Consider the following 20,416-nt stretch of genomic DNA (forward strand, 5'->3'; position numbering starts at 1 on the left):
AATATCAAGTCATTATTTACTGTACATATCCATGTCAAATTGGCTATCTCACAGAGAGCAGGGAGATGCTGTAATTATTTTTGCACACATACAGCAAATACCGTTGTGAGTCTCGCACGCCTCATGAGTCATCTAATTGCATCAAATGTCGCCCACCAGTGATTACTACTTCCTGTATTTACTTGCATGCCAGCTTTTGTGTAGTGTTCTATTTGAATTACGTCCATTTAAGTTTTATTTCCAAGCTGAAACATTAATTAGGCCCTTTGAAGAACTACATATGCTGTTAAAATGAGTCATCCCTTTAAGGCAACACAGCAATCCTATCATTACTACAAAGGATTCTAATTGTGTATACATTCACCTTCTGCACAATGTGGAATAACGAGGCAAATAAAGACTATAATCCTCCTTGGTATTGCAAACAAACAGACCGTAGTGTCTGAATTTGAAATGGTGCATAATGATGTTTTGCTGAACTTGTTGTAAGGACACAAGCTCAGCAAACTTCAAACCTTAATGTAAAGCAGGTGTGCTCTGCATAAATATTCATCTGAGATATAGCACTGGTTAACATACAATCATTTATTTGTTTTCTTTGTATGCAGTAAGATGTTGACCCAATGGAGGCAAATGATCTGTCAGATATCTGACCAAGTTCTCCTCCACAGTTGTCAAACCACGAACCCCTTTGGGATGGCAATACATGTGGTAAGATGTTACCACGTGATTCACAGTCCACAGTGGAAGTCATACCCCATCTGTACATGGATGGAAGAGACCAACACTAAATTGAAGATGGGGAAGCATAGTATTCCCACTGCTGTTGTATTAACATCAGCAATAGCCACATTTACATGGACCCAAATATTCCAATTCAATTTGGGTTATTTGCTCAAACGAAAAGAATCTAACCTTTGTATACATCTCATTCCGAAAAAGAAAAGTGCCAATCCGAATGTATATATAATCGGATTCACAGGGGTGGAACGTTGTGGGAAGCTGCTCAAACCGAAAGTTGTCAGACTGCGTTCTTCTTCGTGGTGTTTTTTCTTCTGTTGTTTATTGGCGGTTGGCAAGCAGCTTTGGTGTGCATTAGCGCCATCTGTGGAACAGAATCTAAACCCTTCTATACGCCATTCACAAGTCCACTTTTATTCAAAAAGAAAATACATATCTATATAAAACATGTGCCGAGCTTAATTATAAAATATTAGCAAGATTGAACTTTATCTTTTCCTGTTCCCGGGTGCGTTCTTTCAGCGAATGCTGAGATATGACGTAACACGCAGCTCGATACGTTCTTCGATTTTAAAAAATGGAGGCGAGCAATCGGCACTGGACTGCTGCGGAAAGTTTGTTTTTGATTCAAACTAAATTTCCTGTGTGGACGAAGGAAAAACTGGCAATGTGGAGTTATTCCAACAAGTGAATGAAAAAGTCGAGGAAGTCGGTATCACGTGATGTTGGTGTTTACGCTTTACTGCGCATGCCCCATTGACTATTCTGGTTGATGTGAGCGGCGCATGTAGACACGTGATTGGAATATTCCTTTCCATGTATACAATTGCTTTCAAAAAGGTCATTTGGAATGAGAAAAACTCCTCATGTAAACGTGGCTAGTGAAAGCATGGAGTCTAAAAGAACAAATGTATTTTGTGGTGGCCCGCCACTAATGAATTTGCAATGCAACAGATACATGCGGCACCAACTTTTTTTTTGCTTGTTTTTTTTTTTCTTTTTAAGATCTCGCTCTCCCTGTTTGTCCTCACTCACAAACACATTATAACGGAACTGGCTGTGTAGCTTGTCATTGCAACTATGCACAGGAAATGGCATCATTTAGCTTGATAGCTTCTATCTTCGCCAGGATGTGTGACTAATCGATGTGTTACACTAATTACTTTTATTGTTGTTGTTTATTGTTATGCTGATCGGATGCTGAACGCAATGTTAGATTTTAGCTGCACCTGGGATAGGCTCCAGGACACCCGCGACCCCTGTGACAATAAGCGGTAAAAAATGAATGAAATGAATGAATATTGCAGCCACTAGGAAAAAAAAAACAACCACTTCAACTTAAAGACATGTTCAAATGGTATATGCTTTTGATTCCCAAGGTATCTGTAAATATCTAACAGTGCTTTATTAGACACGTTATATACATTATATAATGTAAGTGAATTAAGGGAATGGTATTACACGAGAGAAATATGCCAGTCAAGTAAGACCAATGTCAAACTGCCACCTTTGACTGTTCCAAAGCGCTGCAAAGAAATTCATTACTTTGATTCACTGACACAGTAAACCTTGAAGCTGTTGTAAAATAAAAATGAGCAGAGTTGCAGCCTTTTCAGCAATTTAAAAGATATCTGAATTGCATTCTTCGAATACACTTGTGGTTTACGGCAGCAGATGCACAAGCAGTGTTCAGCATAAAGTGTTTAATAAAATTGTTATCTTGTTTGAAATGCAGATTTGCTTCAGTCATTGCAGACTCGCACAGTGGATAAAACTGTGAGCTAAATATATAATTGCTAAGTGTCTCTCAGCAAACTAAATATCACAGCCAAACTCATTTGCAGTTCTGTTAACCTCCGCAGGAAATCTAAGAGAGATATTTTTATGAGGAAGAGGCCTCCAGGCTACATACACTCATTATTTAGTTTGTCTTCCTGGCTATATTTCTACTCGTCTTCAACAGCACCAAGGTGGATTTTGGCCTCAGACAGAAGCATAAAAACATCTGCCCATTTAAACAAGCTGTTAACACATAAACAAGCTACCTCTCAGGAACAGAGTCTGTGGGCCAAGTGATGTGCTTAAAACTGAGGATATTGGCATGCCTCTTTCTGCATAAACAAACACACTTCAGTAATCATAAAGGAAGACAAGAGTGGGATGTCAGGGTAAAGTCACCCGTAGGCATGACAAATGTTCATTAAATAAGAACACTTAATCCATTCACTATCCATGCACTAGAGAAAAACTAAAAAAAAAAAAATAATAATAATGCCACACTGAAATAACTGAAACCACACTTTTGAAATGTATGTAACCATATTTGATCGTGACTGACTTCTTAAAAGATTATGTGACTGGAAAGCAAATGTATATGTAATGAATATACTTTCAATAATAAAACTTTTGAGTCATTTCTTTCATCGATTATGCAGAAATGGACTACTCAGCTATTAGGCTCATCCCAATCTATACACAGTATATTAAATATAAGGCTTGTCATTATTATATTTTGCCAGATGCCAGAAAGTTGAAACATGTTCAACTTTTCATCTTTTTCTTGACTAAATGAACAGACAGGATGCTACAGGTAAACATGGAGGAAAAGAATAACACCTTCCATGTCATATTTCCTGGAGCTATTAAATATTTCTAAACATAAACATAGAGATATAAAGGGGGAAAAAACAGCAGCATGAGAACTTGTTGGCACCAGAGAAAATATATCATGTAAGTTTACGTTAATTTACATGGAAATGTATGTAAATTTATCTTCAATACTAGCTACTAGCAAGACTATACAAAAACACCTGCTGATTTTCCTGCTATACCAGGGGTCTCAAACACGCGGCCCATGGGCCAAATGTCGCCTGCAGGACACTAGTTTGAGGCCCCCGCCTTCATAGGAATGTTTGATATGGATGCTGTATGGTGTCATGTACCCAGAAAAAAAGATTACGTTTGATTAATGTTCATGTTAAAGGTTAAATAACTGTTAATAGTTATCCTCCCTATCCGTGTGGAAGTGGTTTTTGGCTTTTTAAGTTTAAAGGAAATAACTTGGAGGCTACCATTTAGGTCGCTAGCTCTCTAGTTTGCGAGTTAGCATGTGTCTCAAGACCCTGCAGTTGCGCAATATGTTGTAAATAAAAAGAGTATAAATGTGACTATAGTCGTGTTTTGTCATGTCTACAGGGCTCTAATAATGCTTTGTTCATTTTAATCTGAAAAAATAATTTGTCTACCCACCAACTATGTGGTTTCTTAATTTTTAATTATTTGACGTTTTATTATTATTATATTTATTTATTACTGATTGATTGATTTTCTTTATTCTTGATCTTATTTTGTGTAGAAAAATAAAAATTAAGATATTTGAGAACAGTGGAATGTTTTATTAGAGCTTTTCTTGTAGAAAATCGGAACCAAAGCAAAGTTTATTCATTTTCTGTTTTTAATAAATGCTTTTTTGTTTTTTTGGAAAACCTGATGCGGCCCAACCTCGCCCAGACCCTAGCTCCAGTGGCCCCCAGGTAAATTGAGTTTGAGACCCCTGTCCTATACACTATTTTCTATACCCTCAAAATCTGACAGCCAGTCAAAACCCTTGGTAACAAAGTTATTGACGGGTGGGGCTGGGTGTCTGGGTGTGATTCCAGATTTTGACATTTGGCCCAATGCAAGACAAATATAATGAGTACTCCATACAGTATTCAGATGTGTGGGTATGTATAATATGTTAACACATTTGTTAAAGGAGTTACCCAACAATCCTTGCTGCATGGTGCACCGGTTGGCCTGAAAGAATGTCGGTTTTTGTTCACAACAAAATTTCCACATGCTGTTGAGATGTATGTTAAATAATCAATAATAACATCAGTAAGGATGACACTGACCATTTTGTTCTTCTTGGAATATGTTTTCTTGAGCAGCCTCTCGTTCATCCTCTCTTGCTCTCTCTGGGCATGATGAAAGAATCCATTCTCCAGTGGATCTATCACAGGCTCAACATTCTCCTCTTCCTTCTCCACCACCTCATCTTCCGTCTTTGGCCGTTTCACAACATTTTTCTCCTTCCACCGTTCTTTCTTCTCCTGTGTCTTTAGAAGTCCTGTTTTCTTCTGTAAAAAAGAGACATTTGTGATTATGAGGTGATGACATCTCTTCATGGAACACTTTAAGCACCTTTTAAAATAGAGATGTTTGGATTGCGTACACAAATGTCAGAATGATATATTGTAGCTCTGATAATCATTTTATGAACTCAATCAACGTTTGTGGGTGGGCTAAGTCTCAGATCAAGGAATTTAGCTTCACTTTGTGTCATTACAACCCACTTGCATTGCAGCCAAGTGGGTCAGTGAATGATCCACCAGATGGAGTAGCGGTGTATGGCACTTGGCATTCACTTTTTAATGTGGATTAATGACCAGTGGAAAGATTTGACTCGGCAGAGCATGTTTTTTTCCTAACCAACCTAGCCAGACAGACTTTTTTCCATGGTTCAAACGGGAAAGTGCCTTTCTCAATATATTCTTAAAGGAAAAAAATATTTAATGGACATATTGAATTGGAGGCCATTTGACTGAACAGGTGTACAAAGGAACCAAAACCATGGAATCGATACTGACAAAAGGCAGATGGCAAAGATCCCTTTCCGTTTCTATACAGCAAGCAAAGACTTAGCAGACAGCAACCATAATCAGTCTCTCTCTAAAGTCATCTTTAATCCTGTCAACAGCAGAACAATGCCTTACTGGAGCCGTAATCACTTTAAGACTGTGATGTAATGAGCTTATGATATAAACTGAACGGCAGTTTTGACACACAGTGCAGAAAATACACTCTCTCCACACTTAAGACTGTGACCAAGCCATTTCCCCTCACTAATCATTCCTTTCACGCTTCAGTCACGGCCTGCTTGGAACTGGTGTTTGTTTATTGGAATTCAAACACTATTTGTAACAGTCTGGTGTCTTACACAATAGTTTTCTTTTGTCCATTTCCTCACACTCTCCCCCCCTTGCTGTATTGTCAGTACTGATTGGTGTTGAAGCTCCATCTAAGCGGCAGTGATGTGTAAAGCTGAACTGCACTACATCATATTGAGAACTTCGAAGTCTTCACTGACACTTTCTGAGATTGTGAAGCCACAGCTAATGTGTGTTTTTTTTCCCCTCCTACAATTATATTGGGGGAAGGGGGGGCTTTCGACATCACTCCCCGTGCCCCTGAGAACACAGGTCACTAACTGTCAGAATGTGGGCCAAGTCTAGACTCAGATGTTGTGAGTTAGCGTTCCCCATGCAGTACGTAAACAAGGCAAGACAGCACCTTTGAGTTTTGGCACGGTATTTCTATTTTGATCTGCATGTCTTTTTTAGACTTTAAATCCAATGACCAACTGCATTCCAGTAACATGCACACAAATCTCTTGCCATGCAAAGTATGGCATTTATCCACTTGTGCATAAGAAAATGCATACATACCATCACCATATTACCGCTATTACCATGCGTACACACAAAAAATATTGATAAAACAGTAAAACTCCCCCCTAGAGAAGACCAGCTGATTGCTATTAAAAGGTGAGAATTTAAAATGTGTGTTTTTTTTTTAAGTCTGATTCATCGAAAAAAAATATTCAAGTGACTAAACAGTTATTAAAATAACTATTAGTTGCAGCCCTAGACAATACAGACAATGAGGACAGAGAGAAAAGTTGGAGATTTGGGTATAGCTGAGAGAAATGCATTAGAGATATACATGTGTAGAAAGATAGGCCAACGAGATTAGTGAGATGTACGGTGAAAAAAAGAGAGAAGATATAGGGAAAGAATAGATAAACAAGTGAGACATACAAAAGGAGAGTACAGAGAGACAAGTCAGACAAGAGAAAAATAAATATTGAGGGTGTTCTCTAAGAAGAAAAAAAACAAGACAGCCAAAGTGGAGCTTTCAACCCAGAATAGACAGACTCATTTATGTTCATGCTTCCTTCTGGAAGCACAAAACCAGTTTGTCTCATATGCTCATAGACCGTGGCAATCATAAAAAAAGAGGCATTGTGAAAAAGCACACAGCTTTTGACCACACATACCCGCTCAAGCCTGAACGGAGGTCACAGAAATTAAGCAGTCCCAAGAGTTCAAAATGACAATAACAATCCTCCCGAATTCCCGATTCTGGCCCATCCATTCACTGCTCAAGAGCTGTTAATGAATGGTTTCCTCAGACCATTCCAGTTCAGGTTTAAAATCCTGCCAGGACATGCTAAAGCTGGACAGTCAGTTGTTGATTACATGCAGACAATGACACAACTACAAGGCTACAACAATATACATCACATGTTTCCATAGTTATAGCATTCAGACTACTTCTGAATTACCTGTGAGGCCCACACGCTAACCAGTCGTCCGCCATGCAGCCCCATATACGTAATTGGTTGATATTCTGCATTATACGGTTGTAGTGTCTTGTCTGTTTTATCCACCTGTTGAGTTGCTGTGTGTGCTGTTTTGACACCACGCCTTGGACTGGTGTTTGAGCTGGTACACTACACTTGAGTATAATGATAACTATTTCAAACAAACAAAAAAGGTCAGAATTATTACTCGATAAATAATAGCACATATATCGACCAACAAAGTTTGTTGTCGTGACAGGACTACATACAAAATAACATTACATTCTTAATCTTATTTGCATGATAGCATGTAATTTCTGTATCAACATGGTCATGCATTTAGAGTATATAGGAATGATCACATGTGATTATTACATGTACTAATGGGAATGCACTCATAGTGTATGATTAGAATCTGTGTATTGCAAAAGCTGTACTATTACAGTAATTGTAAGTAATTCTATGTAAATTATTTCTACACAGATATTCAACATGCTTCTTCGCCTGCTCATCTTTTGCAGAGTGCTGACGTTATTCTTCAATGTCAGACCAGCACTTTAGAAATCACTCAAAATGCCACTAATGTAACTTGGCTTTTATGGAGTCTTTTGTAAAATCAAAGTAATAAGTAGAGAGCTATAAGGAGCAAACTTGTAACCATCACAGTCAATACAGGGGTGGACACAAAATTGGCCAGGGAGCCAGACTGCATATTTGGTACACACACACTATTTTACGCTTCTAATTTTTGAATTATTTGTTCTGTTTTAGCCGTAAAAGTGAGAACTTTAAACATCAGACCACATCAAAGAATAAAATTTTATTTTACTGTGTGTTTTAAGACACACAATATGATCTATGAATGGCAAAACATTGAGTATTAAACTTTTACTTCCCAAGGTCATATATTTGTTACCTTAGCCCAACATTTAATGACCTATATTATTTATTCATATACGTAGGTTTGGAGCACAGCTGTAGCACGAGCAAATATTTTTCCTAGGAAAATGTGACATGCAATAGTAAGCCAAATTCATTGTCATTTTTATACACTAATGGTTCCAGATTTACCTCATCATCATCATAATTACAGAAGAAAAGTCAATAACTTTTATGGTAGGTTCATTGTAACAACAGCGACACAGAATATAAAATTTAAATCCCCCTCAAAATAACACAACATCAAGGTTAATTTGTATTTGAAGTATCTGCTCCAACCAGCAAGCATTCCAACCTCCATATTGGTTATGTGCTTATGAAACACAAGATCTCACCTCGTGGGGTAATGATGATTATGAGAAAGGTGAAGGACCAGCCCAGAATTACAAGGGAGGAGGTGGTGGATCTTAATGAAGCTGTGAGCACAGCCACAAAAAAAAAAAAAAAGACTTTCCTGTGATGGCTTGAGATGCTGCAATGTCTGCAAGGTCCTTCCTGCTCAAGACCAGTTTGGAAGTTTGACCAGAATGACTAAAAATGTGATGTGGTGAAATGAGACTAACGTTGAGCTTTTTGGCACCAACTCGACTCAACGGGTTTGGAATCCAAGAAAAGCATCCCTACTGCCAAGCTAGGCATGGGCCAGTACAAGATTCTGAAAAAATATCACTAATTGACTTTTTCATGTTATTATGATTACAGCTTTTAAATGTGTTACTTTAAAAAAAAGGTTAAAAAAGTATTTTTAAACCATACAATTAAAAAAAAAAAGTTGTATGAAAGTGGAACACATGTATTTAATACGTATTTAAAAAAAAGAATTCTTTTAAAATAAATAATAAATAAATGCTGTTCTCAAATCAGTCTACTGTGGCTAATTCAGCAACTCAAGTCACAACATAAATATTTTCAGGAAAAAACAAAAAAAGTCAATACAATCAAGTGGCTCAAGAAGGTCACAACAAAAAAATAAAAATAACTTGTCATGTTACGTTGTTTTTTCATCGTGGCAGGTCGCACTTTAACGGGTTATGTGATTGTTGTTAGCAACTCAGATGTTGTTAAGTGGTTGTTGCTTGTCCAGTGGAGAATAAACAGGTTATACCACTTATCCTCCACTCTTGCCTCATTTTGAACCACATCTCCAAATTGAGTGAGTATGAGTAATATGTCGACTGACAAAGGTGCAGTCGTATGGCACCACTCAATGTTAATATGGCAGCTAACGACTTTTGGCAACCCAGTTCTGACTGCCAGAAAAAAGACATGTGACAAAGTGTTAGCATGTAATAGCTGCTCTCTTTGCTGAAAAAAACAGCATATTCCAGCTACCAGCATATGTTGTGTTTTCGTGCTGGTATGGTCTGGAGACCAGCATAAGACCAGCAAAACCAACATACTGTATAGTGTTTGGATGCTGGTATGCTGGCGACTAACCTGTTAAACTGTCATTGTTGCCTGATCACCAGGGTGGGATGCTGATGATAAAAGCCAAACCACATGAAAATATTGAAATGTTTTCCTTGTGCCATGTGTCATGTGTCATGATACCAACTAGTAGAATGAAGAAAACAAAGTTTTAATAACAGTGGGTTAGCCAACATTTAATAAATACACAATAAATACAAACATTAAGAATGTGATAATTAAACAAAGAGATGCAATTCGAGTCAAATCAATAATTTACTTGCATGTATTTAGGTTCCAGTAACCTGCTCACATTCTGACTCTAAGTGTCTTTTTTGTTTGTTTGTTGTCCATATTTTTTCTGTGATGCAGCACCATGCATTTCCCCATCTGGTCTGCAGCTCAGTTTCCTCCAGATTTTATTCTATGACGTAGACTGAAAAGACATGTTCAAATAAACAGTGATGCTCCTGCCACACCACAACAACTTAATACTGAGCTAACACTTCATTTTGGGGTATGATTACTAGCTATTAATTCATGGACCTTTAGGTGACAACAAGCATAGTAGCATGTGTACAAGGGGTCTATATTATAAGAACTGCAAGCCGGGTTTTAATCAGAGAGGAGTGTGCTGTCCCCACAATACATGACTGTATGCTCCCAGACAGCCAGCCAACCTATCAAGAAAAGTCGGTCCACAAGTATTACCTTTCTTGTTTCACTCAAGCTTTCTTTGCCGTGCATGTGTACGTGCTAACTGTAACATAGAGAGAATGCTAAACACAAGTAGCTAGCCAAAACACAAGATAGCTAACTGCAACAGCACACCGAGTTTACAAACACATTCAAAATAAGAATTCGGGGACATTTGAGATCGCTATTTCAGGTGTTTTTTACACAGATACTCACAAAGTTTCCCACGGCGCAAACGTTCTAGAACAAACACAGCTTGTTTATGAGCTTTTCAAGCTGCATTCGTACTGTTGCTAGCTTGTCACGGAGAAAAGGAAAAACGTCAAAGATTGTCTAATCGCGAGAAGAGTACTCACTCCTCCTGTCACTGAAACGATTGTTTTTGGAAAAGATATCTCACTTTGATCTATTGTTTTTATGATTGCTTTTTAACCAGTTTTACTCGACTGTATAACATTTATTTAGCAATTATGAACCAGTTAAATGGTGGGAAGGTGGGATCAAACTCGGGTCTCTTAGCTGTGTATAAAACAAGAGCCATTTTATGTATTTAAAGATATGGCTTGATGTTACCTCAAACAGGTAAATGCAGCAACACCACATTGCAGGTAATTACAGATGACAAAATCCATATATCCATCAATATATACAGGGATGCACTTGTGACAGGGATACAAATGTATAGAGCAAGTGGGTTAAGATTCAAATAAAAAAGACATGAGAAAGTGAAGATGAGGTGAATGGACAAAAAAAAACCTCTCAACTAGTTTGACCTAATCATGTTGCCCAGGCAACAGCAAATGAGAGCTTTCTGAGTGAAAGAAGATGAAATGAGTGCATAAAATACAAATCAAAATTCTGCGCAAATATGTGGTGTTGCTAGAACTAAGGTGGATTTGATTTTTTTTCCGTTATTTAGTCATCAGCAGCACAGCAGAGGTAAGTTTCGAAATAAGCAACATATTAGTTGTCAACAAAAAAAGAGAGACAATAGGTCCACATTCCAAACACATTCATTCATTCATTTTCTACCGCTTATCCTCACAAGGGTTGCAGGCTTGCTGGAGCCTATCCCAGCTGTCTTCGGGCGAGAGGCGGGGTACACCCTGGACTGGTCGCCAGCCAATCACTGGGCACATATAGACAAACAACCATTCACACTCACATTCATACCTATGGACAATTCAATAAAAATAAAAATAAAAATAAAAATAAAAATAAAAATAAAAATAAAAATAAAAATAAAAATAAAAATAAAAATAAAAATAAAAATAAAAATAAAAATAAAAATAAAAATAAAAATAAAAATAAAAATAAAAATAAAAGATAAGATGGAGGGGTAGGATTTAATAAGCTTTTGCTTCTTCCTACTCCTTTTGGACATGTGGAACTGTGAACGGATTATGTGATGCATTCAATTGTAATCTGATGCATGTTCAAATGAAATAAAACCATTACCATTACCAAATACTTGATTTACTTTGACCTACTACTATTTTTCTTTTTGCACTTTTGTTACGCCCCATCTTGCCATTGACACTTTTGGGACGTAACAATTAATTAAAAGTCAAGTTTAACATTTTTGCATGTCCGGAACAGATGAATTGGATTTGCATGATTCATTTTGGGAACAATGATTCAATTAGCGTATGTTTCGGGTTTTGTCTGACCTTCTGGAAATGAGTGATGGAGCTAAACAAGTTTCCTTGTAAATACTGCACATGTTTTATATCTACATACAAATTCTGAAAAGCATCCTCATTGTTTGGTGGATGATGAGCAAGAATGGATATTTGGTCTTTACAACTTTGAAGCTTTTTATCTGAAACCAAATCATGTCCAGCAGATCTTGTTTCAGTCCTAGATCAGTGGTCACCAACCTTTTTGATCCCAAGATCCCAAAATCCCAAGATCCGTGGCCTTGGCCATGAACCTAGGCTGGTTGGTGAACCCTGTCCTATATAGCACAATAACTATCAATCGGCTTTCAGTGTTTTTTTTTTTCTTTCCAATAGAAACAGTTAGACACAACAGAGTGTCAAACACAGCAACAATGTATAGATAAATACCAACGGTTCATTTTGCATTCCATTGCTGCCGACTATGGTACGTCATAGATTTATTGCTCGTCTGTCAGACTGATTGCGTACACGTTGCTGCGACTCTTGTGCTGAATGTCAAATAACTCAGGGACTTGTCAAGGTTTAGAAGGGATTGATGTCATCATGCAGAGAAACACACTTCTCTATGATCGGATGCTGCTGTCAGGTGCATCAAACAACCCTTTGATTAAGACACTCATTACCCCTCCCCACTGTATCACTCAAAGCGTATAATCAGTGGGCTACGCCGACGATAGAAAGGAGCGCATTGTGTGTCAAAAGGCTTATCAGGCTGTGAACGAGAGAAAGCACACATTTCTGCTGTGATCAATGTTGCATAATTGGCTCGCAAGCCGATTAAATGAAGCGCATTCTATTCACTTTTTGTTAATCAATGTGGTGTATTTTCCTGTTCATTTGACTTCATGGTTAAGGGTCTTTGTGAGTGGACACACTTTTTATTGATATTGTAGCCGCAAGGCATAATGACACAGTAGGAGAATGAAGAAAATATGTAAGGTGTTAAAACTAAACAGGCCAGTTTAGGATTTTTTTTTTACCATTATTACAATAGTGGGCATTAGTATTCATTCATTCATTTGTAGTTAGGATTATGTGAGAACAACAATAACAAATAAATATAAAAATCTAAATAGAAGCAAACTCTACCTTCATATTAAAAATGTTTTTTTTTATATTTGAAAAAAAATTCATGTCTTCATTCAAATGTCATCCCTCTGTTGCTATTCATAAATCTTTACCGATAATTTGTTGACAAGATTTGTGCAAGGAATGACTCAGTCTGACTCACAGAATCCACCCATGCAGTTTTACACCTCCAGCATATCCACAAATCCTGCCTACACATCAACAACTCAACCGGACCTACATTCAACCTCAAAGTGAATATATGATATTTGAATTATTTATTGTTCCTGAACTACATATTGTAGGCCACACAGATGAATAACTATCTGATAAGGTCAGATACCACAGGATGAACGGGTGAACATCTGTAAATTGCACCCAAAGATGAACCAGACTTGTGGAGCTCCACAATACTTTGAATGATATCTTGGCTGATTTATTTTGACTTCCCCATCATGTCAAACAAGGAAAAAAATGTGTTTGCAGCGTAGCCTTAAAAGACATGCAAAGATGTGCCTCCAACTAACTCATGTTATAAGCCATGTCATCATCATGTGGGCTTTCTCACATTGTTTAAAGACCCCGACTGCTTGGGGCCACTGCCCAATTGGGAGCCCTCAAGGGCTGACAAGCCTTGAATTTGTACAGCAGTAGCACGATGCATAATGCTGATGCACAATGGCACACTGCTCCCGTGTTGTCCATCCATCTACTTTCTATGCCGCTTATCCGCATGCTGGAGCCTATTCCAGCTGTCTTCTGGCAAGAGGCGAGGTACACCCTGAACTGGTCACCAGCCAATCACGGGGCTCCTGTGTTGTCAGCGCACAAAATAAAATTCAACCTGAACTGTAACTGAAATACACACAACAATTTATTTTGTGCCATTTTGCTATGCAACTGAGCCAATGACAAAATTTAACAAACTTTAACAAAAGTTAAAATGTATTATGTATGTATGTGGAGCATATTAGTATTATGCTCCACACAGAGACCTTTGTATTGAGTTGTAATGGTAATGGTTTTATTTCATTTGAACATGCATCAGATTACAATTGAATGCATCACATAATCAGTTCACAGTTCCACATGTCCAAAAGGAGTAGGAGGAAGCAAAGCTTATTAAATCCTACCCCTCCATCCGGTACTTTTACAATTAGTAACTGTTACATTTGTTCACTTCCTGCTTTCCTCATATAGTTGTGGTCTCCTATAGAGCAGCTACACACAATAACCCACACAGAAAACGATTTGTTTTAGATCTTCCGGAATCTGCACCTATTCCAGCTGTCTTTCCTGTGATGTGCTTCCTGCCAAAACGGTCAGTTTTAATTTTTTACATGGGAATGCCCATGCCGTGATTGGTCACATTCCCAAAGTGCTTCCTAACTATGAACCATATAAGGAAGCCCACCTCTGTGACATCACAAAGGGGCAGTTTTACCACGCCTTTTGAAACTGAGCGTTTTGAGCCATCCCAAACTTCTTTCAGGGCTCACTTTCATATGCAGAAACCTCATTATCTGAAACTTTGGCATCGTTTAACACGAGAATACCACATTCTAATAGGTCAGAAAAGTGAAAAAAGCATAATAGGTCCCCTTTAAAAAGCCAAGCAAACAGCACATTACATTGTGCATGCCGCAGTTTTGCAGGTTTACGTACAGCAAGCGAGGCAGCTGAGTTAAGAAAGCTTAATAATGTTTGCTAACTTGGTATTATGGCAAAATGAACAGGAAGTGTCACATCCACTCACCAAGCAAAAGTTAAAAAAATAAAAACGTTTTTCTGTATGAACAGAAAAAAAGGTGATACTGGGTGATATATTTTCTTTTTTTAAATGAGAAAAGCCTGCTCTAAATAAGCTGCTGCAAAGACAAAGTAGATGTGATTTAGGATCATATAAGGAATCCACGGTAATACAATGAAATCAAATGTAATGTAAATGCATGCAGATACCAATACGTTGTACACATCCATTTTCACACTTTTCGAGGCTCCTGTACACACTCTTAAACATCCAGGCAGTCCAATGTGAGAAGAAGGATGATGACCAATATATGTCCTGTGAACCTGCCGCTCCTTGTCACAAGTGGCCCCCCCTGTGTGCTCCTCGGCCCACACACTGCAGCTTAAAATACAACAGGGTGTCATTCCACAGGTTTCACCACACACACCCCAGGAAGAGGAAGTGTTGCCTTGGCAACAGCTATTAAATATTAACACATAGTACATTCCTATAAATCAGCGTTAACAAATGAGTCTAACATATATAACTGAACTGGCTGTTGAAAGTAATGGGAAAGCAAAGTGCACACTTGTCAAAATATATATATATATTTTTGTAACCACGTTTACATGGACCCAAATATTCCAATTCCATTCGGGTTATTTGCTCAAACGGAAATAATCTAACATTCCGAAAGAAAAGTGCCAATCCGAATGAATATATAATGGGATTCCCAGGAGTGGAATATTCCTTTCCCCAATCCGATTGAGGTATCTTGTACCCGCTCAATCGGGAAGTTGTCAGACCGCGTTCTTCTTCGTGGTATTTTTCTTCTTCTGCTGTTTATTGGCGGTTGGTAAGCAGCTTTGGTGTGCATTAGCGCCATCTGTGGAACCGAATCTAAACCCTTCTATACGCCATTCACAAGTCCACTTTTATTCAAAAAGAAAATACATATCTATATAAAACATGTGCCGAGCTTAATTATAAAATATTAGCAAGATTGAATTTTATCTTTTCCTGTTCCCGGGTGTGTTCTTTCAGCGAATGTTGAGATATGACGTAACACGCAGCTCCAGACGTTCTTCCATTTAAAAAAATGGCGAGCAATCGGCACTGGACTGCTAAGGAAAGTTTGTTTTTGATTCAAACTAAATTTCAAGACTGGACGAAAGAAAAACTGGCAATACGGAGTTATTCCAACAAGTAAGAGAAAAAGTCCAGGAAGTCGGTATCACGTGATGTTGGTGTTTATGCTTTACTGCGCATGCCCCATTGACTATTCTGGTTGATTATAGCGGTGCATGTAGACACTGTTTGGAATATTCCTTTCCATGTATACCTTGCTTTAGGAAAGATTCCATTCGGAAAGAGAAAAATTCCTCATGTAAACGTGGCTATTGACAGAGCTGAGGAATTCCAGTTAGAGTTGAGTGACAGCAAATAGTTTTTGAAAAGGTCTAGTTTGTCCACGTGTTCATGTCCTTACACAGAAACTTTGAACATACGTATCCTCTGACTATGTTTTCTCTTCGGAAGGTATGTCAGTGGGATTGAGAAAATGCTCAAAATCGCCCTTCCAGTGCCCAACTATATACTCAGTCAAGGTCAACATGGACCAAAACAGTGTAGACAGGGCACTGCTTCCCCTTTTTGAGGCATCGGATGGTTTGCCAGAACCTCTTTAAGCCTGACTGAAAGTCGTACTCCATGGCAGGCGAAGACTCGATGAACGGGAGTCTCTGTCAGACGTTGCGACTATATCTCTAGTCAGATGTTTTTTTTTTTTTTCATGTGTGAATTTCCAAAACGTAGGATGATGTGAAGAAACAAGCAGCCACTCAAAAAATACCATATTGAACATTAATACTGCTGTGTAATTAGACACCAATTTAAAGTGATATTTCCACTACAACACTTATTTGTATTCATTCTATCCTTTTGTGTGGTCAGAAATGCTGTGTTTCTAATTCACTGCTTGAGCTAACTGTGCACTTCCGCTTAATTTAATTGCCCTCTCACTACATGCGCCCTTCCACACGAACAACCAAATGCCTTGTTCCTTCCCACACAATGCACACTGAAAAACACATGCACACACATCGGGCAGCTTTCTCCCTCAGTGCAAGCAAACACAAGGCTACGTACACAGCCACACATCCACTGTACAAGCTGCACACTCCTTCACACGTGTATTCCTTCCTGAGTTGTCAGGTAATCCCCTGCCATCTCCTCAGTATATTGTATGCCGAGTTGTACAAGTGCAGTGTTTGCCATACATTTATTTATTTGCTGCAGCCCACCACAAATAGATATGTTGGTGCTACCTGTTCGTAATTGCCTGCCAAGGAATGATGCCGGAAGAATCAGTGCTGTCATTTGAACAACATTGTTAGTTTTAGTTTAGTTAGATGCCTCAAGATCTGTATTATTTTTTTTTTTAGTAAAAAGCGACAAATTTAGTCGTTTTGCAGAATAAAATAAAGATCCTCTTTAGATTGATAAAGGTATAGATCAGGGGTCTCAAACTCAATTTACCTGGGGGCCACTGGAGCTAGGGTCTGGACAAGGCTGGGCCGCATCAGGTTTTCCAAAAAAAAACAAAAAACGCATTTATCAAAAACTGATAAAACATTCCACTGTTCTCAAATATCTTACTTTTTATTTTTCGGCACAAAATAAGATGAAAAATAAATAAACAAATCAACAATAAAGAAAATCAATCAATCAGTAATAAATAAATAAATATAATAATAATAATAAAACGGCAAATAACAAAAACCTAAGAAACCACATATAGTTGGTGGGTAGACAAATTCATTTTTTTCAGATTAAAATGAACAAAGCATTATTAGAGCCCTGTAGCCATGACAAAACAAGACTATAGTCACATGTATACTTTTTTTATTTACAACATATTGCGCAACTGAAGGGTCTTGAGACACATGCTAACTCGCAAACTAGAGAGCTAGCGACCTAAACGGTAGCCTCCAAGTTATTTCCTTTAAACTTAAATAGCCAAAAACTTACCACTTCCACACGGATAGGGAGGATAACTATTAACAGTTATTTAACCTTTAACATGAACATTAATCAAACGTAATATTTTATTTCTGGGTACATGATATCATACAGCATCCATATCAAACTTGCGCGGGACGCACTAACATTAAACTTTCATATCAAGGTGGGGGCCTCAAACTAGTGTCCTGCGGGCCACATTTGGCCCGCGGGCCGCGTGTTTGAGACCCCTGGTATAGATGGTGGTGATGTCATTATATTTGGTGAGGGCAACTTTGTTAGTCGATCTTACCAGTGGGCCACTGATGATTAAAAAAAAGAAAAAGAAAAAAGAAAATGCATCAGTGATTTTAATGCCATTCAAAGAGGCTATTTTCCCCATGTCTAGAAAACACAAACAAAAAAAAAAGAATACAAGAGTCATCCTTTCAAATGTCAGCTATCCAGTGAACATCCTTGACCACAACACTTGTTTAAAAAAATAGAGGTCAAACTGTAAAGCAATTACTCCGGCAACTCATCAAGCAGAGGCTGACAGAAAGACAATTACCTCCAAGCTACAACAAACATGAGAGCAAAGAGACTGAGTGTTGTGTTTAAGTCTGGATATAACAGCTTTGCAGCATAATTACACCCTACCGAGTTCACTTTAATTTTGCGTTTAACAGGTACAGTAGGAGCCGTAAAAGCAGAAGAGAGAGAGAAAAAACAACAACGAGTGAGCGGTGAGCCAAGGGCCTTGGAATGGAGCCATTTCAACAGGCGAAAGATGGAAGGGACATGAAAGGTGTTAAAGGGTCGCTGATATTACTTATCAACTTTGCTATGTTGTATATTGTTTGTGATTATGTTCTACATTGTTCGGTTTTTGAAAGTGAATGGTGAATTTGATCAAATGATAGTCATAGTGGCTGCACGGTCGTCGAGTGGTTAGCGCGCAGACCTCACAGCTAGGAGACCCGAGTTCAATTCCACCCTCGGGACACCCTTGGGTGTCTTTGAGACACAGGCTAACTCGCAAACTAGAGAGCGAGCAACCTAAACGGTAGCCTCCAAGTTATTTCCTTTCAACTTAAAAAGCCAAAAACTTACCACTTCCACACGGATAGGGAGGATAACTATTAACAGTTATTTAACCTTTAACATGAACATTAATGAAACGTAATAATTTTTTCTGGGTACATGATACCATACAGCATCCATATCAAACTTGCGCGGGCCGCACTAACATTAAACTTTCATATCAAGGCGGGGGCCTCAAACTAGTGTCCGCGTGTTTGAGACCCCTGCCTGAAGGCTTAAGTCTATGTTCTAGAAGTTCTCTATTTCATCTCTGAAGGTTTGTGTCTTCTTTTTTGATTGACGCTTCGCTCAAATCTCCGCTATAATCACAGTAAACATCTTTTGTCTCTTACACCGCTATGTGCGTAGCTGAGTGATAGTACTGCGATCGCGTCAGCCTCCAGAAATGAGACTGAACAGCAAGAGCTACTTTGTCATAGCTGCCACTATGAATTATGAATGTAATTCACCACTCGCTTTCAAGAATTGAACAATGTAGAGAACATAATTACAAACATTATATGGCATATTTAAGCAAAGCTGATAAATCATGTCAGGGACCCTTTCAAAGAACAGAGAGAGAGAGATCTCTATGCAGTCAATACTGGCAATACAAACACCTGGCAACTCACTCCCAAGGGATGTAAATAATTACAACTGATGATTGACAGAAACTAACGGAGGGTCACTCCATGGCATGCTATTAAAATGCCTCAAGTCCGATTACAAATATCACTGAAGCACTTCTAATATTTGAATATTTGCTGGCGAATGAGCGTAAAACTACAATGCATCAAATCACTCACTGGATTAAAAAAAAAAAGTCATTATGTGTTATCAACAAACCCAAAAATGCTTTGAAAATGTAACTTTACTAAGGTAATTTCTGTTTTCAAACATTAACTCAGAAACTCATTTGATACTCATTTTTTCAGAATGAAAAGAAGCGTCATTTGCATGAAGTAGTTACCAATTCAAATTAGCAAATGATCACTTTTCCATGCTGTACTATATTAAATGAGCAGCTGGTAAGGCACATGTGCAAGTCTGCATATCATCCATATTTGCATACATTATGGGAATACATCAATTAACATTTACAACACCTCCAGAACAGCATGCACACACACTATAGACACTTTTGTCTATAGATATTGAAAAATATTGGACACTTTTTAAGACGAAATCCTTTCTCATACATTTTTGCTTTGAGACTACGTCCGTAATTTATGTACTATAAGTATATGATACCTGTGTGGATTGACACATTTTTTTTGTTCGATGAAGACACTAATTATGACTAGCTTGGATATGAATACACATTTTTGTTGTAAATACAAAAATTAGGTTTTGCTGGTAAAATCGTTTCTACATGACAAGGTAGTTATTAGCCCATATTTCCACACAATAAGTAAGATATGGTAGAACCAGAGAGCAATAAAGAGTGTGGAGTGATTTCTGATTGAGAACAAATTTTGCTTTGTTCAATATTGAAATATTTCTGGCCACCTTATGTTGTATATTTGTAATATGAAGTTTCCAGCTCATATTTTCATCTATTGTGATCCTCAGAAATTGATTTTCCTTCACACTTTCAATGTCTACACCGTCTATTTGTATTTGCTGGTATGTGTCCTTTCTGCTGTTACCTGCATATTTTTTTTT

At 38.0% G+C, this 20,416-nt stretch overlaps 1 protein-coding gene across 11 annotated transcripts in view; it reads right to left on the minus strand.

Annotated features, from left to right (window-relative positions):
- The window catches only part of fbrsl1 (fibrosin-like 1), a 331,766-nt gene that overhangs the window by 244,000 nt on the left and 67,350 nt on the right, over window positions 1-20,416 (minus strand). For 10 of the 11 annotated variants that reach the window (XM_058069504.1, XM_058069503.1, XM_058069509.1 and 7 more), the window contains exon 2: window positions 4,638-4,862. In XM_058069504.1, the coding sequence (XP_057925487.1) occupies window positions 4,638-4,862 (225 nt within the window). Of the gene's footprint in view, window positions 1-4,637; window positions 4,863-10,405; window positions 10,499-20,416 lie in introns of those variants that run through there. The other variant, XM_058069512.1, reaches the window with a different exon arrangement.

Source organism: Doryrhamphus excisus, chromosome 4 (assembly GCF_030265055.1).
Source record: "Doryrhamphus excisus isolate RoL2022-K1 chromosome 4, RoL_Dexc_1.0, whole genome shotgun sequence".
Lineage (NCBI taxonomy): Eukaryota > Metazoa > Chordata > Actinopteri > Syngnathiformes > Syngnathidae > Doryrhamphus > Doryrhamphus excisus.